Source organism: Nyctibius grandis, chromosome 25 (assembly GCF_013368605.1).
Source record: "Nyctibius grandis isolate bNycGra1 chromosome 25, bNycGra1.pri, whole genome shotgun sequence".
In the NCBI taxonomy this organism is placed as follows: domain Eukaryota; kingdom Metazoa; phylum Chordata; class Aves; order Nyctibiiformes; family Nyctibiidae; genus Nyctibius; species Nyctibius grandis.
The window spans coordinates 7,258,394-7,282,039 of NC_090682.1; the positions used below are offsets into that span (position 1 = coordinate 7,258,394).

Genomic DNA, 23,646 nt, shown 5'->3' on the forward strand with positions numbered 1-23,646 from the left:
GCCGCCCCGGGGGCCGGGCCGCCCCGCCGGGCCCTCTGACAGTGCCATGGGCCACCCTCGCTCCGGGGCCGAGCCCCCTCCTGCCCCCGGCCCCCCCGCAGCCGCCCGGCGGGGCTGGGGCAGAGTTGCTCCGTTGTACCGAGGAGCGCGAGACGCGAAGGGCGGGTGATGGAGGTCTGTTAATTAAAGAACCACCGCAACAAACCGGCCGCGGGTGTGGTGTCTGTGCAGCGCCCGGCGGGGGGCTCGGAGCGGGGAGGGGAGGGCTGCGCGCGGGGGGGCGGCGGGGGGCGGCAGCCAGGGCCCCAGGCCGGCGGGACGCGCCCCCGCACCCCGCTCCTTCGCCCCCGGTAACAGAGCACCGGGCCCCCCCTGCGTGCAGCGAGACCCCCCGCGCCCCCCGGGCCGCGCGGTTCGCCCCGCCCCGTCCCGTCCCATTGGCCCAGCCGCCGCTGGCCCCGCCCCACCTCGTCCTATTGGCTCAGCCCCCACTGGCACCGCCCCATTGACCGGCCGTCGATGGCCCCGCCCCGCCCACGCTGGCCCCGCCCCATTGGCCCGGCCGACGCTGGCCCCACCCCGTCCCGTCCCATTGGCCCGGCCGTCGCTGGCCCCGCCCCGCCCACGCTGGCCCCGCCCCATTAGCCCGGCGGCCGCTGGCCCCGCCCCGCCCCGTCCCATTGGCCCGGCGGCCGCTGGGCCCCGCCCCACCCCCGCTGGCCCCGCCCCGTCCCATTGGCCCGGCCGCCACTGGCCCCGCCCCACCCCCGCTGGCCCCGCCCCGTCCCATTGGCCCGGCCGCCGCTGGCCCCGCCCCACCCCCGCTGGCCCCGCCCCGTCCCATTGGCCCGGCCGCCGCTGGCCCCGCCCCTCCGCGCTGACTGACAGCTCCGCCCCGCCGGCACGCTGGGGGCTGCAGTGCCGGGGCGGGGGGCGGCTGCCCGGGCCCCCCCGGTTCCCCCCCCCCCGGTTCCCCTCCCCGGTCACCCCTCGCTCCCGCCCGCGCCGCTAATTGCTAATCACGGAGAGGCCGCGCTGCCGCACGGCGCCCGCCCCGCCCCGCGGGTCTGGCCGGTGCGCGGAGGGGCGGGGCGGGGCGGGGCGGGCGGTACCGGGCGGTCCGGGGCAGCCGCCACCGCCTCCGCTGAAGCCCCCTCGTGGCTGTCACGGCTCGTACTCACCAGCCGCTCGGAGATGTGTGCCGGGGCCGCGCTGCCGGGCCGGGCCGGTCCTGAAGCACGGAGCCCCCGCCCGCACCGAGCCCGGGGGCGGCGGGGGCCGTCCGGCAGAGCGAGGACAGCGGAGCACCCGGAGCGGAGGGACTGTGATGTGCGCTCCGGTTAACGGGAAGGAATGACCGCTGTCAAACGTAAATCAACCTGGACAGGAGCATTAGTTTTAAAATTAAGTATTTATGTTAATTGCAATTAGATACATTAACCAGTGAAAAGCGTGTGATGCAAATAGAAGGGTGACTTCGTGTGATTGTGTGTACCGGCGGTGCCGGGGTTGCCGCAGGGTGCCCGGTTTGTGGGCGCTCCCCCGGGCACCCTGCGCAGAACAAACACGCGACCCCTCCTCACTGCGGGGTTGGTTCATCGCACGCTGGGCTCGAATCCGCTGCTGGGGCATCGCGGCCCGTGGGGGCTCCTGCCCCGCTCCTCCCGCCCCGCCTGCCGAGGAGAGGGGCGACAGGGCCGGGGCGGGCACCGAGGGCACCCCCGCAGCGTGCGGAGGTGGGGGGGTGTGTGTGTGTGTGTGTGTGTGTACAGATCTGACACAGCGTCACAGCCCGGCTGGGCTGGAGGGGACCTCTGGGGATCACCCAGTCCAACCCCTGCCAAAGGAGGGTCACCCACAGCACATCGCGCAGGGTTGTGTCCAGGTGGGTGTTGAATATCTCCAGAGACCTGTTAAAGAAAATTGGGTTTGCTGATTCTTTATTGAAGCAACTCAGAGTTGGACCCACCACCGCAGCGAGTGGCACCTGACTCAAAGTCACTATCAGTTTATATAGAAACTAACAAGTAATTACATCACAAACTTCTCCTGTTAAGATTTCACTATTTCAATTCCTCTTTCTTCATTTGTCAAGAGCCCACAAAAGTCCATTCTTCAGCTGATCTTTATCTTCTGGTTCCACTCTGGCTCTGGTCAACACCCCATCCTTGATGTTCTTCTTGTAATCAGCGTCCCGTCTTGATCCGGGCTATCACAGTCTGGATTCCACTACCAATGTCTTCTAAGTATTAACCTAAAATACCTAAAGTCTATTTAGAACCTTATTTCTATTAATTCTTATTTCTAAGTATTCTATATTCTTTTAAGGTAAAAAAAAAAAAAAAGGTTAAGCATACATCCTTTTTACTAGAATCATCAGAAATTAATACTTCTAGGCTTGCTCCTGCTTAGCTGCTCATTAAGCTTTGACTGATGATTGGTTCAGTCGCAGGTCAGGATTATACAAAGGAGCTTTGAGAACAATATCCATGGATTGTGAAAGCCCACCTGTGTTTATTCATATAGACTTATATTAATTATTCTATTCTTAATTCTATTTCCTGTCTATTGGTTCTTACTTGCTTAATTCATGAGAACTTCTACAATAATTATGTGAACATTTCTACAACAAGAAGGACACTCCCCCCCTCCCTGGGCAGCCTGTGCCCGGGCTCCGGCACCCTCACAGTACAGAAGTTCCTCCTCACATTCAGATGGAACTTCCCATGTTTCAGTTTGTGCCCGTTGCCCCTTGTCCTGTCACTGGGCACCACTGAGAAGAGCCTGGCTTCCCCCCCCTTGACACCCACCCCTAAGGTACTTGTAAGCATTGATAAGATCCCCCTCAGTCTGCTCTTCTCCAGCTGAACAGCCCCATCTCCCTCAGCCTCTCCTCACAAGGGAGATGCTCCAGCCCTCAGACCATCTCCGTACCCCTCCGCTGCACTCTCCCCACTAGTTCCTTATCCTTCTTAAACTGGGGGACCAGAACTTGACACAGTTACTCCAGGTGTGGCCTCACCAGGGCGGTGTAGAGTGGGAGGAGAACCTCCCTCGACCTGCTGGCCACACTCTTCCTCACGCACCCCAGGACACCATTGACCGGGGAACTTGTTGCCCACCACAACTCCCAGGCCCTTCTCCACAGAGCTGCTTTCCAGCAGGTCACCCCCAGCCTGGACTGGTGCGTGGGGTTATTCCTCCTGAGGCGCAGGACCCTACACTTGCCTTTGTTGAACTTCATTAATATCAATTACCCAGTGCTTATTGCTGAGTTGTTAAAAGTTAACCATGGCTTTTGCAGGTGAGCTAATTTGGCAACCAATAAACAAGTGCCGAGTTAAGGCCAAGAAAATGTAAACTGATTTCTGGAAGGACCAAGTCCCAGAGCAAAGACAAAAGAAACAATTAAGATTAAGATTAATTAATTAACAATTAATTAAGATTCCTTGTGCAGGGGATCGTCTTGGCAAAGCAAGCAGGGATGTCCATATCCTTAGCTGAACTACTCTCAGACCCTTGCCCAGGTGAAGACCCTTCCCCTGAGCATGCGTAGATTAGGTTAGATTGTACAATGACTAATCAGTTATGTTAATGTTAATCAGCTATATTAACCAATGAACAGTGTGCTCAGCAGAGGGATGATTTCGTGTAATTCTTTGTGTATAGAAAGGTGCTGGGATTTGCAGCACCCTGTGCAGAACAAATGTGATATCTCTGCTGTGTGTGAGATGAGGGGTTTAGTGCACAACAGGACATCATTAGGGTCCTCCCCACCCAACGCTCCAGCCTGGCCAGGGCTCGCTGAAGGCGTGTGTGATGTGTGGGGGGGGGTGTGTGTGCGTGTCCCACAGGTTGCCCCCCACCCACTGCCCCACAGGCTGCCTCAACACACACACAACCCCCCAAAATGCATCCACTGCCCCACCGTTTGCCCCAGGCCACCCCATAGCGCTCAGGCCCCATAGCTGGCCACATTGTGTGGGAGGGAAGAAGGGTAACAGGTGGGGTTTTTTTTTTTGTGTTTTTTTTTTTTGGGGGGGGGAATAGGACAGGCTTATACCTCTGTGTGTGTGTGTGTGTGTGTGTGTGTATGGGCGTGGGGATGGGGTTTAGATAAGGGGTGTGGATGTGGGTGGCAGCAGATGGGGAGTTTTTGGTTTCTTGTTCGCGCGCGTGTGTGTGTGTCTATAGCTGCAGACGCCAAAACCCTCACACCGATTTTTTTTTTTAAAAAAAAAAAAAAAAAAAACTTTTAAAAAAAAAAATGTTTTTTACCATCTTTATGCAACTGCAAACAGGTGTTTCCATATGCAAATGAGTTACGTGCCAATTAATTTGCATAACAATTAGCCGACGTCAATTTGCATAATCAACTGCCTTTTTAATATTAATGAGCTCATTTGCATATAATTAATATTAATTTTGGCTCCTCCGCGCCGCCAGGGGGCGCTGCCGCCCGCCCCGGCTTTGTACCCCGCCCTGGGCCGCTCCTCAAAAGCGCCCGCCTCCCCGCCGCCCCGCTTCCGGCGCGCCGTGGTGACGTCTATTGTGGCGCGACGCAGTGACGCGCAGAGTTGTGCGGCAGACGGGAGCGCGCCGGGCCCGGTAAGCGCCGATCGGGGCCGTGGCACCGGCTGGCGCCGTCGCCCCGAGCGGGCCGGGCCCGCCGCGCCGCGGAGAGCGGCCCGGGCGGCGGGCAGCCGTTCCCGGCGGCTGCGGGCGCTGACAGCGGCTCTCCCCGCAGCCGCGCCGCCGCATGGCGCGGCCCTGAGGGGCGATGACCGACCAGGAGAACAACAACAGCAGCAGCAGCATCTCCAGCAACCCCTTCGCCGCCCTCTTCGGCTCCGTCGCCGACGCCAAGCACTTCGCCGCCGTCCAGAAGCAGCAGCAGCAGCTGCGGCAGCTGACAGGTGGGGGGGCGCGGCGGCGGGCGCTCCGCTCCGGCGGCGGCGAGCCCTCCCCGCCGGGCCGCTGAGCCGCGCTGTCTTGCAGGCGAGGAGACCTCTGTCAGCCAAGATGACTCGGACAACAGCGTCTCCGAGAGCCTGGATGACTGCGACTACTCGGTGGCCGAGATCAGCCGCTCCTTCCGCTCACAGCGGGAGCTGTGCGAGCAGCTCAACATCAACCACATGATCCAGAGGATCTTCCTCATCACCCTCGACAACAGTGAGCGCTGGGAACCCTCCGTGTCGGGCCGGGGGTCGTGCCGGGCTGGGAGACTCTGTTGCGCTGGGCAGTTTGCCGGATCCCTCTGAAATGGGAGGGGAGAGCTGGGAGAGGAGCCGCAGCCGTGGCACTGCCCCGGGCAGGGCCCTGCCTGCAGGCCCCGCTGCCTGCCGGCGCGTTCCCCGTCAGTTTGGGTGAAACGAGTCCCTCCGCGTTTTCCTCAGGCGACCCCAGCATGAAGAGTGGGAACGGGATCCCAGCACGCTGCGTGTATCTGGAGGAGATGGCCGCGGACCTGGACGACCAGGACTGGCTGGACATGGACAACGTCGAGCAGGTAGGGCCGCCTCCCTCAGTTGTTCCGCTTGCTTTGGCCTCAGGAATTGAGTTTATTTCCTTGTAACGTGCACACGATGCTCCTGAACACAGTGTTTGCCGCAGCCTCGTGTGGAGCTGCTGATTGCGGCTTTGCTGGGAACAGCCACAGGGTTCGTGGGGTCCGAGGCTGAGAAAGTCTCAGACTTTGCTGCTTCTTTTCCCTCGCCCTTGAGGCTGCAGGACTTTGCTGCCCTGCAGATTGGCTGGCGATGGGCAGGGGAGCACATTCGGCCTGGATGGGGCGTGAGGGAGGACTTCTGTGGGAGGCCAAGGCTGCGGTTGTGTCTCGTGCTGCTAAACAAAACTTTGTGATCGCTGTTCATGTACACCCTCAGCTTTGTCGTTCCTGGGTGTTTTCCAGTGAAAGTAACTTATGTTGTGGCTGCTGTGCCTCTTAATGGGGACTGGAGAACTTGTTTACCAAGGAGCAAGCCTGAGGGTTTACGCTGTAGTGCTCTGTCAGTCAATGAGGGACAGAGAGAGCTCTTCCAGGCAGAAATAATTTAGCTGTGGTGATCTGGGGCTTCTTGTTCTGGAGGAATTGTCTCTGTGCGGGGGCTGTTTCACTTTCCGTCTCTCTTTGCTGGTGCTTAGGCCCTGTTCACCCGCCTGCTGCTGCAGGAGCCTGGGAACCACCTGATCTCCATGACCTCGGCCAGCACGCAGAACCTCTCTGCCGACCGGGACGCGGGGGAGAGGCAGATTCTGCGCTACCTCTACGCGTGTTTCCAGAGAGCAAGAGAAGAGGTGGGCAGGGGCTTCTGAGGAAGAAAGCAGCTTTGTCACCCAGCTTTCTGGTCCGAGGTGACCGAGCTAAGGTTTTAAGGGCCAGGAGCAGCTGGCGGGGCCCCAACGCCGTCTCGTTCTCCTTGTGCAGATAACCAAGGTCCCGGAGAACCTCCTGCCCTTCGCCGTGCGCTGCCGGAACCTGACTGTGTCGAACACTCGCACTGTCTTCCTCACCCCGGAGATTTACGTCAACCAGAACGTGCACGAGCAGCTGGTGGACCTGATGCTGGAGGCGCTGAGAGGGGCCCGTAAGTCCGGGCGGGTTCGCTGCGGGCTGAGCGCTGCGAGGCTGCCCTTCGCCTGAAAGCTTGTGCGAGGAGCGCTGTGGGCTCGGGGGAAGCTTCGGCTCCCCTCCTTGTTGAAAGGGAGGGCTGCGTTCAGGTCATGGTGCCTGTACACGGGCTGGGGTTCGGCTGCGTGGCGTGTTGTAACAGCCTTGCTTCCCCTGCTAGACTTTGAAGACGTGACCGAGTTTCTCGAGGAGGTGATAGAAGCCTTAACGATGGATGAGGAGGTGCGGACATTCGGGGAGGTCATGGTTCCCGTGTTTGACATCCTGTTGGGCAGAATCAAGGACTTAGACCTCTGCCAGATCCTGCTGTACACATACCTCGACGTGCTCCTCTACTTCACAAAGCAGAAGGACATAGCAAAGGTGAGTGCCCCGCCCTTACAAAGAGCTTCTGACGGGTTCTACTTGCGGGGGCGCGTTTATAGGACCCCATCTGTTGAGGTTGAACCAACAGTAGTACAGTGTAACCACACCTTTTTTAATGGGACTTCTTCAATGGGGTTTTTAGTGGGCTTTTTTAATGGGACTTTTTACGACTGTCAGCATGTCCTGCTGCATTCCCTAGGTTTTTGCAGGCTACGTCCAGCCCAAGGATCCCAGCAACGGACAGATGTACCAAAAGACTCTGCTGGGTGCTATTTTAAACATCTCCTGCTTGTTAAAGACCCCCGGCGTAGTGGAGAACCATGGCTATTTCCTGAATCCATCCCGATCCAGCCCGCAAGAGATCAAAGTGCAGGAGTCCAACATCCACCAGGTGGGCTGAAGTGTGACCGTGCTGCTTCCCTCTGTGTTTTAGTGGCCTCTCTCTGCCTGGGGGTTAAAGATGTGATATCAGGGCTTGAGTTCTGTTGCTGGCTCTTTAATAGTCTGCTTGTGGCTGAGCAAGTCACAAAACCGCTTTGGATTCTCCAGCTGTAACATGCAAACGGGTTTCACCCGCTTCCTTGGGTCGGTGTAGCCCGAGTCTTTGCTTTGAGCAAGTCGTGTTTTACCACAGTAGTTGTCCGAGCTTTGGGCAGGGGGTAGGGTGGTGCTTGTGGAACAGATACCAGCACAGTAACTCCTCAGACGAGCGGTGCTAGGAGGATGTTCAGGAATGTTTCAGAAGGAGGGAGGTGTCAGAAAGCAGGATATAAATACAGGAGTAAACTCTGGTGCAGAAGGGGTCACAGGGAGGGGCTTTCCCGGTCATGTGTCCCTTCAGGGTCACTCTTGCTGCCAAAAACGGGTAAAGGATTTTGGTTTTACTCCTCGTGGAAACAACTTGGTCTCAACTACGCTTTTGAGTAGCTCCATAGTTATTCCTTGCTGCCAGCCTCGTGATTTGAGCTGCTCATTAGCTGTGTGTCTCACGGGTGATTAGCAAACAGAGGTGTCCTGGCTGTGATTTACTTTGGAAGCCCTGCCCTTGAAGAGCAGGATGCAGTCTGGAGCAGGGAGAGCTCTGAGGGCATTAACGACGGGAGAGGCAAAAGAGCAATCACACCAATGACCCCTCCAATCGCCTTCTGTTCCCCGTAACAGTTTATGGCCCAGTTCCACGAGAAGATCTACCAGATGCTAAAGAACCTGTTGCAGTTGTCTCCAGAGACGAAGCACAGGATTCTCTCCTGGCTGGGAAGCTGCCTCCACGCGAACGCGGGCCGCACCAAAATTTGGGCTAACCAGATGCCAGAGATCTTCTTCCAGATGTATGCCTCAGATGCCTTCTTCCTCAACCTGGGAGCTGCCCTCCTGAAGCTGTGCCAGCCCTTCTGCAAACCAAAATCTCCGAGGCTGCTAACCTTCAACCCTACTTACTGCGCCCTGAAGGAGCTGAACGAGGAGGAGAGGAGGAGCAAGAATGTACACATGAAAGGTACGCCTGAAGCTCGGGGGAGCAAGGGAACGAGAAAGGGCATCTCCTCAGGTCCCTGCCTCTCCCAGTAGTGCCCTCTCAACGTGTGCCAGTAAAAGGAGAGTTGAATGAGGAGCCAAGAGGAGCAACAGAAGAGCTGAACACAAATGAAACACTGCCTAGCATCGCCAGCAGTCTCGCGTCTTCAGCGGGGGCCTTCTTGAGCCCTTTCCTCACCCAGGAGGGTGCTGCTGGGTAGGACGTGATGCAGACGCATTTCATTCCAGGTTTGGAAAAAGAAACGTGCTTGATACCTGCTGTGAGCGAGCAAGAGCCGGAGTTTGCGAGCAGCTACAACCTGGTGACGGAAAACCTGGTCCTCACGCAGTACACCCTTCACTTGGGATTCCACAGGTAAGCGCTCCATCGCTGCGCCGGCCTGTCCTTACGGCCTTCGTGTCTCTGGTGGCGGTCAGCGCGCTGCTGAACCTTGAGAGTGTGAGAGAGGGTTTTATGTGCGGGTTTAAATGGTATCCAACATTCACAAGTAACAGGAATGCTCAAGCTGTAGGTACTAGAGAGCTCCCAGTGCTGTTTTGCACCTGTGTACAGCCACATAAACCTTTAGTAGATACTCCGAATACAGAGTGTGCCAGTTGCAGTGCCGAGTACCTTTCGCTGTGTTTTGGCTGATGTTTGAGCCTTAGACTGACTAATTTTGGAAAAAAACTTTGTCCACCAGTGGTCACGGTCAATGCTAACAGTCTTAGGGGCTCCACGTTATTTATAGAAATGGAACAGCCAAATGTTGGGTGGCCATGGGTCGCGTGGTTCCCCCCTCCTGGGGACAATGGGCTGCTGGCATCTCACTTCTCTTTGAGAAAGCACGTTGGTGGCAGAGCACCTGCCCGCTGCGAGGCCTCCGCACCGCCCCAGTAAATGGGTTTCACACGAGGCAGCTGTCCGTTTCCAGGAAAGGATTTTCTGGACCCCAGAACGCGCTGTTTTTCTCAGGTTCCCTCTGCAAGTCGTTGGCTTACGGGGCTGCTCTGCCGGCTGCTGTGGTTCCTCAGCAGGGTCTGCTGTCCTCCCGGGTCCTGGCTTGCGTTTCTCTAAAGGCTTCCCCTCGCTGGTGCCCTGACCAGATTATCTGCAGTAAATGATTTGAACGGGACAAAAGCACGTGCTGGCTTACCTGTTGCTTAGGCGCTCTGTGCTCAACAGGTGCACGTCTTGTCTCACCTCCTCCTTGCCTTGTTTCCTGGTAGGTTGCACGACCAGATGGTCAAGATAAACCAAAGCCTTCACCGCCTGCAATTAGCGTGGCGAGAAGCTCAGCAGAGCTCCAGCCCCGCTGCCGACAGCCTCAGGGAGCAGTTCGAGCGCCTGATGACCATCTATCTCTCTACCAAGACGGCGATGACAGAGCCACAGATGCTGCAGAACTGCCTGAACCTGCAGGTGTCCATGGCGGTGCTGCTGGTGCAGCTGGCCCTGGGCAACCACGGGACGGAGCCGCTGGAGCTGAGCTTTCCGCTGCCGGAGGTGGAAAACAGCGCGTTGGCCTACGTGCCAGGTGAGGCCGCGTGTCCTGCTGGCCGTCTGTCCGGGTGCCTACCGCAATGAACCGTCCGAGTGCAGAGCCACTCGCGTAGTGCTGCGCTTAGAGCAGGTGCACGTACGCAGCCTGATTCCCTGGGGTGTTCCTAGCACCGGCGTTTCCTCTTCACTGAGGCGCGTATTCTGCCTTGGAGAAGGTGGGTTCCAGAGCACGTAAGGAAGCGTAGGGAAGGTCAGCCACAACTTCAGGAGCGTCAGCAGCGGAGTCAGGGAAAGCTGAGACCTCCGAGTTCACCTTCCAGGCTAATCCTGGTCCCTCCTAGGTGAGCTGTCCGCAGAAGCACTTTTCTGTCCAGGGCAGGACGCAGTGCTACAACTGCCGGCATCTTCCTTTGCGTAGAATATCCTCTCTGAGGAGGGTCACGTGAAAATTGGGGCTCTTTGAGGGGGCACACAGTGTATCGATTGCTGCTGCCCTTCTAAAGATCCCACTCACGGCCAAGTTGCAAAGTTTCCCCAATTACCGTATCGATTTGTGGTTCTCCCTGTGCACAAAATCCTCCCTGTGGTTTCTGTTCTCTGGAGATTCTTTTCCCTTGGGTTTTTTTGTGTAACGCTGCACATGATCAGCAGGCGGCTGCTGGTTTCACCCTGTAGGTGACCTGACTTCTGAGGGAGGTGAAGCGAATCCTGTGCGTTACAAGTTTCATTAGGCCAGGCATCAAGTACAACCAGTTAGTTCCCAAAACTTCAGTCAGAATCAGGGCGATGAGGGGGGAGCACACGGGAGGCTGGAGAAGGGAGAGCTGACCTGCCTGGGGAGGAACTCACACGTGATCTCTGTTGGCAGAATTCTTTGCCGATAATCTGGGCGACTTCTTCATTTTCCTGCGGCGTTTCGCTGACGACATCTTGGAGACTTCTGCTGATTCTCTGGAGCACGTCCTGCACTTTGTTACTGTTTTCATGGGTGATGTGGAGAGGTATGTACAGCCCCGGGTGTGAGCCCTGGGTGCTTATCTGCAGAGCACCCTGCGGGGAACGAGCAAGTGGAAGTTGTCAGAGATGTCTTGAGGTTTGGTTCAGATGTCCGTGAATGGGTTGATCTCCTTGGAAGAGCTAAATTCTGCCTGCAGGAGGCACAGTGGTGAAGGAGGCCCTGCCTGAGGGAAGCGGGCTTCATAGGAGGTACACATGGGATTCGGTGTCGAAATACTTGTTAGGTTGTATTAGCAGGAGCCTCGTTAGCTAGAGCCATTTCGGTGCTTGTTAAAGGAAGCTGTTGGGATTGATGTGTTTGGAGTATGTCTATGAAGTCGACTGTGGTAACGGAGCACTGAACAAAACTGAGTAGTTTTATCGATCTGCCGGATAAGGCATGGCCACACACACTATGTTTCCCCTGCTCGTTTGTTTGTACTCGCATGTGTAAATACAGCAGCCTCGCAGTGGCGGCAGGAGCAGGTGGAGGTTTCACTTGGTAGGCAGCTCTCGCTGGCCCTGGGCTGGCCCCAGGAGATGGAGGCAGTAGTTCTGCCCTGGCAGTAGCCTGCAGTGTGACCTCGGGCAGGTGGTTTGGCTTCTGCCCCACGCCTGCAGCAGAGTGTCACCCTCACCTCAGTGATCTGTCGGGTACTGGACAGCAGGCTCGGCAGGCAAAGGGAGGGAGGGAGGCAGCACTGCTGCTCCCACACCCTCTCCTCTCTGCTTGAGGTTTAACTGTGGGTGTAGAGCGCGTGCCTCTGCCCTGTGGCTCCGGTATTGAGAGGCAGCATTAGTCTTACAGATGGTCTGCAACAGCTGGGTGCTCCTGCATGGATGGGCACAGCTCCTGGGGCGTTCCCTGAACAGCTCGGTCCCCGCACCCTGGCCCTCTTGCCATCCTGGGTTTGCTCTACTGTTTTCTCTTGCAGGATGAAAAATCCTCATCTGCGAGCCAAGCTGGCGGAAGTGTTGGAAGCTGTGATGCCTCACTTAGATCAGGCCCAGAACCCCCTCGTCTCGAGCGTGTTTCATCGCAAGCGAGTGTTCTGCTCTTACCAAAACGCTGCTCATCTCGCCGAGGCGCTTATCAAAGTCTTTGTGGATATCGAGTTTACCGGTAAGCGCGAAAGGGGAGGAGTTGTCTTCCTTCTGTAACGTTGCAGGGGAACGTCTGCAGGGTTTGAAGTACACTGGTGAAAATAAACGAATCCGTCTGCGCTTTAAGCTGCTTTAAGGCAGGCAGTGTTCCAGCACAGCGTCGGTCTTCCCAAGCTTCTGGCCTGTGCAGAACTGCCTGTCTAGGAAGGATAACTGCTGGAGCTGCAGCTTTTCAGCTCAGCAGTGCTTATGGCGGGTCCTCACCTGTCCCCTTCTGACGTGGGGTTGGTTGTCCTGCTTTGAAATCAGTGACAGGCTTTGCTGGCCTGCACGGGAGCAGGGTTTTTATTTCAAACAGCGGAAAGGAATCGGCAGCCCCTGCCTGTGCCCGCTGCCCGCTTGAAACGCCCTTACTTTTGCTTATGCCCAGGTGACCCGCACCAGTTTGAACAGAAGTTTAACTACCGCCGCCCCATGTACCCCATCCTGCGGTACATGTGGGGCACAGACTCGTACCGGCAGAGCATAAAGGTGAGGCGGGAGGCGCATACGTGAGCGTGAGCGTGCGGATCTGTGTCCTCCCGTTGGGACTGTGCCCCAGCAGTCACCACTCGCTTGTTCCTTGCAGGCTCTGGCTGATTACGCCTCGGAGAACCTGGAGGCAATGAACCCCCCTCTTTTCCTGCGCTTCCTGAATTTGCTCATGAACGATGCCATTTTCCTGTTGGATGAAGCCATACAGGTAGGGCTGAGCACGCCTGCTGTTGGCATCAGTTCTCGCTTCCCTGAAGATGGCTGGGAGCGATACTGACCTGTCCCCAGAACGGTATCGGCTCGCTCTGGTCCTGCCCGATGAACCTGTGCAGTAGATGCTGGCAGGAAACATGCTAGGCTGCTGGGGCCAACGTGCCAGGAGAAGGGGCGAAGGCAGAGGGACAGTGGGGCCTGGGGCACTGCAGGCAGGGCGCTCTCTTCCTTCCCTTTGGTCTCAGGAGGCAGGTCAGAACAAAGAGGATCCAAAGAGCTTTTTCCAGACCCAGCGTGAAGCGTGCTGGGGGGGTTGCGAGGAAATCTGCCTGTTGCTACTCTGGACACAGCCAGGCTTTACACAACTTCTGTGGCTTTGGATTATCAAATCCCCTGGGCCTTTGCGCAGGTGCTTTATCCTAAGAGGCCTTTTGTCTCCAGGTAGTTCTCCTTTGGGTTTACACGGCGAGCGCCAGGTGAACTCACGTCCCTGGTGTGTGATGACTGTCTCTCTGTGCCTTTCAGAGCTGCCTGTGGCTGCTAGAAAGGGCTCTTTGAGAGCTTTTCCCTGCCGTAGAATTGATTGGCGGGAGGCCGGGCAGATAAGATGGGTGATGTGGGTATTGCCCTTCTGGACTTGCTGCGGTTTGCTCTGTAAAACAACGTTCTGTGTTTTGTGAAACGTGTGGCTGCGAGAGGCCTTTTCGAGCACTCAGCTGTCCCTTTCGCCTCCCGGCTTGGCCTCTGTCAGGCTGGAGCAGTGCAGAACAGGTCTGGCTTAGCCGTCGTTGCCCGTTTACTTGCCTGTTCTCCCAGACTCTTCCCTGCTGTGCCTTTGCAGTACCTCAGTAAGATTAAAGTTCAGCAGATCGAGAAGGACCGTGGCGAATGGGACAGCCTGTCCCAGGAGGCTCGCCGTGAGAAGGAGACGAGCCTGCAGATGTTTGGCCAGCTGGCGCGCTTCCACAACATCATGTCCAACGAAACCATTGGCACTCTGGCCTTCCTGACCTCAGGTAGGGAGAGGAACCCCTCCTGCCCGCTGGCACCCGGAGAAGGGCCCTGCCTGGAAGCGGGCGGGCACAAGCCTGGTTTCAGGGCAGTTGGAGCAGAACGGGATCGCTGTGAAGCTCAGCGAAATGTTGGCTTCTGTTCCAGAAATTAAGTCCCTGTTCGTGCATCCTTTCCTTGCTGAGCGCATCATCTCCATGCTCAACTACTTTCTGCAACACCTGGTTGGGCCTAAAATGGGAGCTTTGAAAGTCAAGGATTTCAGCGAGTTTGACTTCAAGCCGCAGCAGCTCGTGTCTGACATCTGCACCATCTACTTAAACCTTGGGTAGGTGACAGGCGAGAACTGGCCTGTGGGGCGGCACGAGCCATCCAGGAGCCATCTTGGGGACATTGTGGCTAGCAAAGCTTACTGCGGGCCTTAACGCGCCTCTCAGGAGTGTGTGCTCTGCTCTTTTGTCATAATTTAAGTTACTGGGGGAAGTCAGCTGCAACCCAGCTAGCGGGGATGGAAGTTAAGCATGATTCATACCATGGGGTCATGGTAGCTTTGAGTTCTTTTCTGTGGTAATGCAGCTGTTGTGGGGATTGTGTTCTGCAGCCCGATAAATGTGGATTCTTAACCCTTTGCTCTCTTTTAACCTGTGGTCCAGGGATGAAGAAAACTTCTGTGCCACAGTGCCCAAGGACGGCCGCTCCTATTCACCGACGCTCTTTGCCCAGACCGTCCGGGTTCTGAAAAAAATCAACAAGCCTGGCAACATGATAGTGTCTTTCAGTAACCTGGCTGAGAGGATCAAGGTGAGAACTGGAGTGAATTTAAGCACACACACAAAAAAAAAGTAGAACCGGTTCCTGGCATCCTTTTTCATCTCTGTTTCACTGCATCTTTGCTGTGGAGCTGGATTTGTGGGAGTGGGGCTTCCTCTGAGGCTCAGGTGGGGCAGTGGGGAGGGGTCCCTGTCAGATCAGACCCGTAAATGCTTTAGCTACGAGTTAGGAGCACACCTGGTTTTGAAAGCACAGGAGTCACAGTCTCTGAAGGCCACGCGTGCCTGCCAGTCTCTTGCAGACCGCCAGCAGCAGGAGGAGGAGACGTACGCGGATGCCTGCGATGAATTCCTGGATCCCATCATGAGCACTCTGATGTCGGACCCTGTGATACTGCCCTCCTCCCGTGTCACCGTGGACCGGTCGACGATAGCCCGGCACCTCCTCAGGTACAGAGCGTGGGCCTTGTACTTCAACGCTTTTTGGGGATCTGTTTCGCTTACCCCGTGATACCCGGTCTCGGTGTGTCTGCTTCGCTTAACAGCGGCAAGATCGTGCCACTCTGCCTGGCCTCTCTTCCTCTGTGGGTTTTTTTCTACCCCGAATAATCTCCTGAATGCTTTGCCTTTCAGCGACCAGACGGATCCTTTCAATCGGAGCCCCCTCACTATGGACCAGATCAGACCAAACACAGAGCTTAAAGAGAAGATCCAGCGGTGGCTTGCGGAGAGGAAAAAGCAGAAGGAGGAGCTGGAGGACACGCTGAACTGAAAACCAGGGTCTCGTCCCTAGACATACAATCGCTGGCAGATAAATGCCTGGCAGGGGCAGCGGCTGGAGCTCCACAGTGGCTGCGCAACTCGCCACCTTCACCAAGATGGCATTTAGTGCACTGCCACACCTCCCTGGGACCTTCCCTTCCACCCCTCGTTCTGTTTTTTCCTTCTAAGACTTATTCTTTAAACCTAAGACTTCCCGCTGTGCTACAGCTTTGAGCCTCAGCCTCGGGGGCAGACCACAGCCGCCTCTGCGTGGCCTGGCGCCCTGGCCCTCTAGTCCTTATTCTTTCTGTTGGCCCTGTTCTTGTCCAGCGACACCACCAGCCTCCCCCTGTTCTGTTGCTGTGCTCTAATTGCGCGTTCGGCGCTAAAGCGATGCCTGCGCGGCCGCGGGGCTCCCGGCGTGAGAGGCCAACTTGTACACGCCGGTTGCGCAGCGGGGTTCTTTTCCAAATGATCGTTGGGAACGGAGGGGCGTTGGAAATTAAATACAGAGATGATCTTACTGTTGGCGGTGGAGGTCTGGTAGCTGCGGGGAGCGGGTCGGTACCGGTGGGCAGCGGCACGGCCCGGGTCTCGAACCCGCGGCCGCGGAGGCGGGGTCCCCGCCGCGGCTGCCCGCGGCAGACGCCTGCGGGGCGGGCGGGCGGCAGGCGGCGCGCGGGCAGCCGCGGCGGCGGCGGGGTCCTGGCGGCGCGCGCGGCGGCGGGGTGACATTCAGCGGGGCGCAGAATGGCGCAGGCGGCGCAGAGGCTGGCGCAGCGCATCGCCGTCCGCGGGCCGCAGCTGCTCAGCGGTGAGAGCGGCGAGCGGGGCTGCGGGCGGGGGGAACGGACCCGGGGGGAGGGACGCGCCGCGGGAGGCCCCGCGGGCACCGGCCGTGGGGAAAACGCCTGTTCCCCCCCTTGCCTCTCCCGGCAGCCGCCGTGGCGTACTCGAAGCCGCGCTTGGCCACGTTCTGGTACTACGCGAAGGTGGAGCTGGCCCCGCCGACCCCCGCCGAGATTCCCCGGGCCATCGACAGCATGAGGGCCATGGTGAGGAGCTTCCAGACCGGCCGCCTGGCGCAGCTCACCGTCAAGGTAACGGCGGGGCAGGGCCGGGCGGCGGCGGCGGGTGACCTCTGCTCCATCACCGGTGCCCTTCTGCTCCCTCCTACCTGCTCCCCGCGGAGAACCCGGGTCAGGCTGCCTTCCTCCCCCCTCCTTCTCCTCCTTCTCCTCCGTGCAGCAGTGCATGCACCGGGCGCTCCCCCCGCAGTCGGTGGGTGCTGCAGCGGGGCTCTGTCACCTGGGCTGCTCTCATGCCTCACACGCCAGGAGTGTGGTTGGTTTGGGGCCAGACTTTCAAAAATTTACGCATACAAAAACATAACCGTTTTTTTTCTGGATAAGCGGAGGAGCGGGCGCGTTCTGCGGCCTCCTCAGGTCCTGCCCGTTGCAGTCTGTGCGCCGCGGGCGTGCAGAGCGATGGTTCCCAGGACCTGAGCAGCTTGGCATGCTGTGCTGCTGCTGTGGAAAACACCTGAGCTGCTCTCAGGAGACCTGAAGCTCAGAATTTTGGGGCTGAGTTGAGAGTGTTTGATTGTACGGGCTTTGCCTTAACGCGTCCCTGCCTGGACTAGGCTCCGCTCGTGCTCCTTGGCCCCCGTCGTTATCTGTCCGAGGGAGGAGTGTGTGGGTAGGCAGCTGATCGAGCCCAGCTGCCCGGAACAGCTGTGCCATCCGTCAGCCTTGAAATTAGTGTGTTTCCCACATCGATGGCTCAAGAAATAATCTTCTGAAAGGGCTGTAAAAAACCAGAGTGAGAACTGACGCTGTACTGGGCGTTGTAGAACCGTCCCAGCTCTAACCAGTGGCTTTTTTCCTTCCAGGAAGCACTGAGGAACGGTCTGGTGGCCACAGAGGTGCTGATGTGGTTTTACATCGGGGAGATCATCGGCAAGGGCGGCCTGATCGGGTACAATGTCTGAAGACTCATTCTCCATAACGCTCTCTTTGGTGCCGTGGTCCCAAGTCTGTAACGGGGTCTGTGACAATAAAGCCAGGAACCGATGCCGAGCTGTCGTGGTCTTTCGTGGCGGCTGCGGCGTGAGCCTGTCCCCCACGGGGTCACGCTGCCGGCGGCGGAGGTGGGCTCCTTGGAGGGGTCGCTGCCTGGAGGCCAGTCCCCTGAGACAGCACTAGTGCTGGCTTGGTGACGCCTGTTCGTTACCACACCCGTGCTTGGCCTTGGGACAGCCGCTGCACCGCAGCTACGGCCTTGGGGAGGCGCGAGAGCCCCAGCTCCAAAGCGAGTGCAGGTGCTTTGCTTTGTTTCTGAACATATTTCACGTCAGCGGGAAGCAGAAGGAAATGCCAGCGCTGTATTTACACTGTCCAAAGATACCTGCTGTGGCTTGTATCGTAGGGTACGTAGCACTATTCCACACGGTTCTGGCGGTTTGGGGTGAGACCAGTCGAGTGGGAGCCTTTGAAATTAAGTGGAGCTTTACGTGTCACCGTAGCTCCCAACTGGCTGGAGGTGTAAGCTGTCTGGAGATCCACGAGCTGGCTCATTTTCAGCCAGCTTTTGTAGAGGTGTCTACAAAAACCTGGTGAGTTGCGTGCCTTCCAACACGTTTGCAGAAAGTAATTTGTAGAAGGAGTTCTCTGAAGCCAGCAGGCTTGTTGGGGTAGGACTTAACTGTTTTTATTGTCTTAGAAGATTGTTCCCAGTCAGTATTGATACTGTCATCGTATCAGCTGCTCCTTTGCTCTCCTGGGCCTTGTGCTCGGCTCCCTGGTGAACCTGCCGCCCCCCAGCTTGGCTGCCCCAAGTGACCCCAACGTCTCCAGGGCGGCTGCGCCCATAGCACGGCGATTTCTGTTCTCCTTGCAGCAGATCTGAACTTCTCAATGCCTCATCCCAGCAAGAAGCCCCTTGGACTGCTGACAGGTAGCCCAGGTGAGCTCACACACTTTGTGTTTGGTGACCAGAAGGTAATCGGTGATGCAATGGAAAGCTTTTTGGGTCTTTTTGGTTAAAAAGAAGGGTTCCGGACCCAGCAGCTGCTAGCCACGGGTCACCTCCATGTGATGGACAGGGAGACGAGACTAAAGACTCGCGAGCTTCCCCAGGTGAGTCTGCGACAGGAGCAGTGATGGGACTTGGGCTTCCAGCCCCCTGCCCAGGCTCACTGTCCTGCATCCACTTCTCCCCACCTGTCTGTCCAGGAGATCACGATTTCTGCGAGGCACAGCCAAGCAGCAGCAGTCCTGGAGAAGCTCTTTTATTCCTGGGACTTGCTGAGTGCTCCTGTTGCTCCCTTTGCCGTGGAGGGCTTAGCCATTTCTCACTCCCCTCTGAGGAGGTGACGGTTTCTCACAAAGGGCACCAGCAAATCTGATGAGGGCAGCGGGTGCACGCGCCAGCGAGGGTGAACAGCGGCCCTAAAAACTGCCCCTACCCGGGAGCACTTCGCTCCCATCTTCACAAACCCATGGCCCAGCAGATAAAAATGCCCATGAGGGGAACCTGTCGGGTCCCTCAGTAGGTGGCTGCAGCACATATTCCTTACTTAATAAGAGACAGACAGGCCATACATGGGATTTAAAGTGTCATCTTGATTTGCAGAAGGTTTCTGGACCCAGGAGAACCTCACTGAGAGCAAGTCTGCCTGGTCCTGCTCAAAGGCCTGCCTGCCCCATGCGATGTGGTGCTGCCTATGCATACTGCTCTCTTGGCGTGGACACTTGCGGGCACTCTGGAACGGGGCCTGTGCTGCCTTGTCCGCCCACGCTGGGTCACAGGGGGCTGTCAAACGCGCTTCGGAGGGAGGATTGGGTTAAACTCAACTAGCAAAGCATGGGAGAGCTTGGAAACACTCCAGTCCCTTTCACACTCTCTAGAGAGACAGAAGCCGTCTAATTTTAATTTTCCTCCCTGGAAGTCCTCAGGAGAAGCCACCCTAGTCCTGCTTCCAAAGCAGCACCCCGGCAGCGCATCAAGTGTGAAATGAGCAGCAGCAGCATTTGTAAACCCAAGGAGCTCCAGAGGCTTTTTTGTCCTCTTTAACATCACAGATACTGTTTGGTTGCTTCTGTTAAGGGGCAAATAGCCTTTCCCTCCTCCTCAGTCACTCTCTCCCTTCAGCTGATGAGCTTTAAAGGAAACAGGTGTTTTACGTTCCCCGAACAGAGGGGTTTTATAACGGATACTCCTGTGTTTGCGGTGCTGTTTTCCTCAGGCGATGCAGCAGGCACTTGTTGGATGTTAACCCCGCTCTTGCTGCGCTCTACAAGATGGAGGCGAGCCTGCGGTGTGGCACCGGGGGCCAGAGGCAGCAGCCGGCCTAGCGCCATCGCCGTTACCTTCTGCCTGGAGAGGGCACCCGGCGGGACACGGGTCCGGCCCGAGGCGGCAGCGGCGCGCGGGGGCGCAGGTAGGAGGCGACGGGGAGGAGGCGGGGAAGCGCTGAGGCCGTCAGCTCGCGGTACCTCAGCACAGCTACCCCTCCGCGCCGACCGGGGTGCGACCCTCAGCGAGCGGCTCCCCCATGAGCCAGGCGGGCCCCGGCCCCCGCTCCGCGCCCGAGAAGGGCGGCCGCGGCCGGAGGGAGCCGGCCGCCCTGCCCGGGGCTGAGGGGCCCCGCCAGGCCGGGCCCGCGCCGCCGGCCCCGCGCCCTGGCTGCGCCCCACCGCTATGCCGGGCGCCCGCCCGCGTCTGACACCCCATGCAGGGCCCGGGGCCGCGCCGAGCGGCGCCCCGCGCCCCGCATACGGCCTGACGCTATGGAGGGGGCTGGCGGGGCGGCCTATGCCGTATGCGCGGTCCCGGGTGCCGGCGGCTCGCGCTCTCGCTCGGCATTGCCGTCGCGGTTATGCGGGCAGCTTGCGGCCCCGTTCTGCGGCAGCCAGGTTCTGGGGCCCGCTCGCGCGGTGCCCCGCGCCTGCATGGCCAGTCAAGTTATCAGGGACGCTGGCGAGGAAGGCTGCGCTATCCAGGGTGGCGGGCCGCGCTGGGGCTCGAGCCCAGGGCCCTGCATATCACCCAGCGTTATGCCGGGCTAGCACCAGTCGCGCATGGCTTACCCAGCTGCCCGGGCGGCGGGATGGCGGGGCCCCGCAGCCTGCATAGCACCCGGCGTTATGCAGTACCTCTGCAGGCCGGTGAAGCCCTATCCAGGGCGCGGGGCGCGGCCCGGCCCCGCTCTCTGGCTCGTCGCCTCACAGTAAAGATGGCGCACAGCGGTCGGTGGCGCTTCCCTGCCCGGCCCGGCAGCGGCTGCTGGGGCCGCCGGGGGCTGGGGGGGGTCCCGGCTGCGGGTGCCGGCCGTGCGGAGCCTGCGACCCGCCGAGCCGGCGGCGGCGCCGGCGGCCGCGGGCGAGGGGGAGCGCGGCGGCCCGTGCTCCGGCGGGGCGGCGGGAAGCGGGGGAGGCGGGGCAGCGCCGGGCTCCGGCGGCTCCGGGGGCCCCGCGGCCGGGGTGGGACCCGGCTTCGACGCGGCGCTCCAGGTCTCCGCCGCCATCGGCATCAACCTGCGGCGGTTCCGTGCGGCCTGCGGCGCCGAGGCGGGCAGCGGAGAGGTAAGGAGGGGCGGCGGGGGGGGGGGGGGGGGACGGCGGCGGGAGGGAGGGCGCGGCGCGGCCCGCGGGTCCCGGCCCGCAGCATCCCCGCTCCGCCCCGGCGGGCGGCACACCCCCTGCCCGCACACCCTGCCCGCGCCGCCCGGACACACCTACCGCGCCCCGCGGGGCCCGCGCCGCCGCTCCCGCTCCCCGCACAAAGGGCGCGCCCCGCCGCCGCCGTCTGCCCGCGGTGGGGGGGGGGGGGGGCGCGGCGGGAGCCCGGCGCGGCGGGCGGGTGGGTGCCGGCCGCCCTCCGCCTCCGCGCCGCGCGGTCCCTCCTCGCGCACGCGACTTGCCGCCGGTGTGTCCTCGCCGCCGCCTCCATTATCCTCCTCCCGCCGCTCCCTCTCCCGCGCCCGCCGCGGGGCTGAGCAGCGCGCTCGCCGCCGCCGGGAGGTAGGATGGGGCCGGGGGGCGGCGGCGTCTCCTCTCGCCGCCGCGCGGGGCCGGGCTGGCTTTTCGCCCCGTTGCGGAGGATGCTCTGCGGGGTAGCGCGTCCTTCCCCGGGAGAGGGGGCTCGGCGGGGTGTCGGCCCCTCCTGCCTGCCCGCGGTGCGTGCCGCGCTCCGGCCCGCGTCCCCTCCGCCGCCCGGCCAGGCCCCGGGGCAGCGGGCCCGGTGCGAGCGCGGTTCGCTGGCACCCGCAGCACTGGTTGCCTTTTTCTGTTTCTGCCTCTTTCTCTTTTTTTTTTTTTTTTTCTGTTTTGAGTTGCTCTCCTTCCTGCCTTCATTTTTGGTTTTTTTTGAGCCTTCCTACGGCAGCCAGAGCAAGAGTCTGACAACAACCCACCTATTGACAGAACAGGGAAGACATGATGGGGGTGTGTTGCTTACTACAAGCTGCAGCGTTCCTTTCCCCCCGATTCTGGCTTTGCGTCACTTGTTAGCTGTGTCCTTGCGCCCGCAAGAAAATCCCCCAGGTCCTTTGTAGCAGGAATGCTTTATTTTTATTTTTTTTTGAAAGGCCAGTTCTGCCTCCTCTGCCACAGGCAGATTGTCAGCTACAGAGAGGGTGAGCGTGTCTTTGCCTGTATTTTGCATGTTTAAAGAGCAGTTGCTTTGCTTTTGCATCGCTGGCGATATCAGAGTTTGTTAAAACACACCTAAAAATGCAGTTTTCTGGTGTTTTTTCGGCTTGGTGGTGGTGTTTCCCGTTGGGTGCCATGCAGTGGAGCTAGTCACTCGCGGCTGAGCTCGAGTAGTTCCCGGGCTGCAGAGTTCCAGCTCCAGCGGGCTGCGGCGCGGGGAGGAAGGGGGTCGTGTGTGGAAACGCTTTGAACCTCACCAGGACAGCACTTCGGGTTTTACCTTGGACTGCCGGCCAGCATCCCTTTTATTTCCTACCAGTGCCTTAGAGGTGGTGGTTTAGGATGCTTGTATGCTTTTCTGTTTGCAACAGACCACATTCAATGGAATTTACCCGTCTACTTGAAAGAAGGTGGTATCTCACCAGCGCTGGTTCAGTGGCAGAAATGACTGAAATCTGGCTAACCAACCTGACCACAGGGTTAACAACTCTGGAGGTTTTTATGTGGGGGGAGGCGAGTTGCTTTGTTTCCTTTCTTTTTTCTTTTTTTCTGAGATGACACTGGGTTGTTTTGGGGTTTTTTAATTCCAGTTGTCTTAAGAGTATATTTTTGCATCTCAAAAAAGCTCTAAAACACCTTTGAAAGATCTTTGTCAGTTTGGCCTTTAGGGCATCTTTGCTTTACAATGAAATAGCTTGAATACCTTCTTGGTGCTAGCAGCTGACAGGGGTCCCTCGGGCCTTAAGAATTTTACTTATTACATCACTTTTCTATTTAGCTACTAAAAACTTGTGTTTAATAACATTACACACAGTGGAAAGTGATGATAAAAGTTCTTTATGGCTTGGTGTCTGTAGGCTGAGCTTCACCTGACCGCTTGCGAGCAGGGAAGGGGTAGACCCTGGATGCTTTCCCTCACTCTAAATTTGCAACCTGTGCCCGCGTTCTCAGGCACGCTCAGAGAGCAGATGCTCTCAAGTATTCAGATTTAGTTGGCTCGCTGAGTTGGTTTATTTCTTTCGGTGATGCTCAAGAAATGAAGCATCTTTGCGTTGAAGGACCTAGTTCTCCTGACCAGTGGCTTATTCTGCCAGGGTTATAGCTGTAGTGAAGATCACACCACCACTGCCGGTCACCAGAAGCTGTAGGACAAGCTCTTCCCCTCCTGCGGTACAAGTTTTCTGTGGGGTGGGAGCGGGGGATGCGAAAAGAGCTCTAGCACATCTAGGATATCACCATGTGGGTGCCACCCGTGGTCTCTTTAGAGGAGAGTGCAGCTGTGTGTTGGTGCTGAAATGGTGAAGTTTGGTGCCCGTGTGGTACCCCACTTTGGGTGGAGATGTTCTCCTAGAAGGGGGCTTCCAGGAGACCCTTGCTTACTGAGGCGCACCACGTCCTTTGAACAACCGGCTGGTGCTCACACTGATCTCTTCCACAAGGTTGAGGGTCTTTGAATCAAGCCAGTTACAATCTTCAACCGAGTTGGCGTTCTGCATCAGGAATAAACTCTTGGTTGTCACTTTGAGTTCTGGAGCGCGTGGCGATCAGGGCAAGAAACTGTGTTATCTTTTTATGTACGACTTCTGC

At 58.5% G+C, this 23,646-nt stretch overlaps 3 protein-coding genes across 3 annotated transcripts in view; all 3 read left to right on the forward strand.

The window, feature by feature from the left end:
• The first annotated feature begins 4,544 nt into the window (after nt 1-4,544).
• On the forward strand, nt 4,545-15,929 carry UBE4A (ubiquitination factor E4A). The gene is made up of 20 exons (XM_068418340.1): nt 4,545-4,608; nt 4,748-4,916; nt 4,999-5,175; nt 5,400-5,512; nt 6,148-6,300; nt 6,431-6,590; nt 6,795-6,997; nt 7,200-7,391; nt 8,162-8,495; nt 8,762-8,888; nt 9,743-10,050; nt 10,885-11,017; nt 11,948-12,135; nt 12,547-12,647; nt 12,745-12,858; nt 13,705-13,879; nt 14,022-14,202; nt 14,528-14,675; nt 14,937-15,094; nt 15,278-15,929. Exons 2-20 carry the CDS (start codon nt 4,781-4,783, stop codon nt 15,414-15,416), a joined length of 3,240 nt encoding a protein of 1,079 aa, XP_068274441.1. The 5' UTR covers nt 4,545-4,608; nt 4,748-4,780; the 3' UTR covers nt 15,417-15,929.
• A 170-nt stretch (nt 15,930-16,099) lies between these two features.
• ATP5MG (ATP synthase membrane subunit g) lies at nt 16,100-17,479 on the forward strand. Its single transcript, XM_068418370.1, has 3 exons — nt 16,100-16,220; nt 16,346-16,506; nt 17,298-17,479. Exons 1-3 carry the CDS (start codon nt 16,157-16,159, stop codon nt 17,394-17,396), a joined length of 324 nt encoding a protein of 107 aa, XP_068274471.1. The 5' UTR covers nt 16,100-16,156; the 3' UTR covers nt 17,397-17,479.
• A 3,163-nt stretch (nt 17,480-20,642) lies between these two features.
• The window catches only part of KMT2A (lysine methyltransferase 2A), a 44,071-nt gene continuing 41,067 nt past the window's right edge, over nt 20,643-23,646 (forward strand). The window contains 2 exon segments of the mRNA XM_068418476.1: nt 20,643-20,711; nt 20,713-20,991. Coding sequence (XP_068274577.1) covers nt 20,643-20,711; nt 20,713-20,991 — 348 coding nt within the window.

Bases quoted from the DNA above. Each gene is read 5' to 3' on its own strand.
- UBE4A (XM_068418340.1), top strand. From the start codon at position 4,781: ATGACCGACCAGGAGAACAACAACAGCAGCAGCAGCATCTCCAGCAAC. The intron at 6,591-6,794 runs GTAAGTCCGGGC...TTCCCCTGCTAG, and splicing joins GGAGGCGCTGAGAGGGGCCC to ACTTTGAAGACGTGACCGAG. The intron at 8,889-9,742 runs GTAAGCGCTCCA...GTTTCCTGGTAG, and splicing joins CTTCACTTGGGATTCCACAG to GTTGCACGACCAGATGGTCA.
- ATP5MG (XM_068418370.1), top strand. From the start codon at position 16,157: ATGGCGCAGGCGGCGCAGAGGCTGGCGCAGCGCATCGCCGTCCGCGGG. The intron at 16,221-16,345 runs GTGAGAGCGGCG...CTCTCCCGGCAG, and splicing joins CGGGCCGCAGCTGCTCAGCG to CCGCCGTGGCGTACTCGAAG. The intron at 16,507-17,297 runs GTAACGGCGGGG...TTTTCCTTCCAG, and splicing joins TGGCGCAGCTCACCGTCAAG to GAAGCACTGAGGAACGGTCT.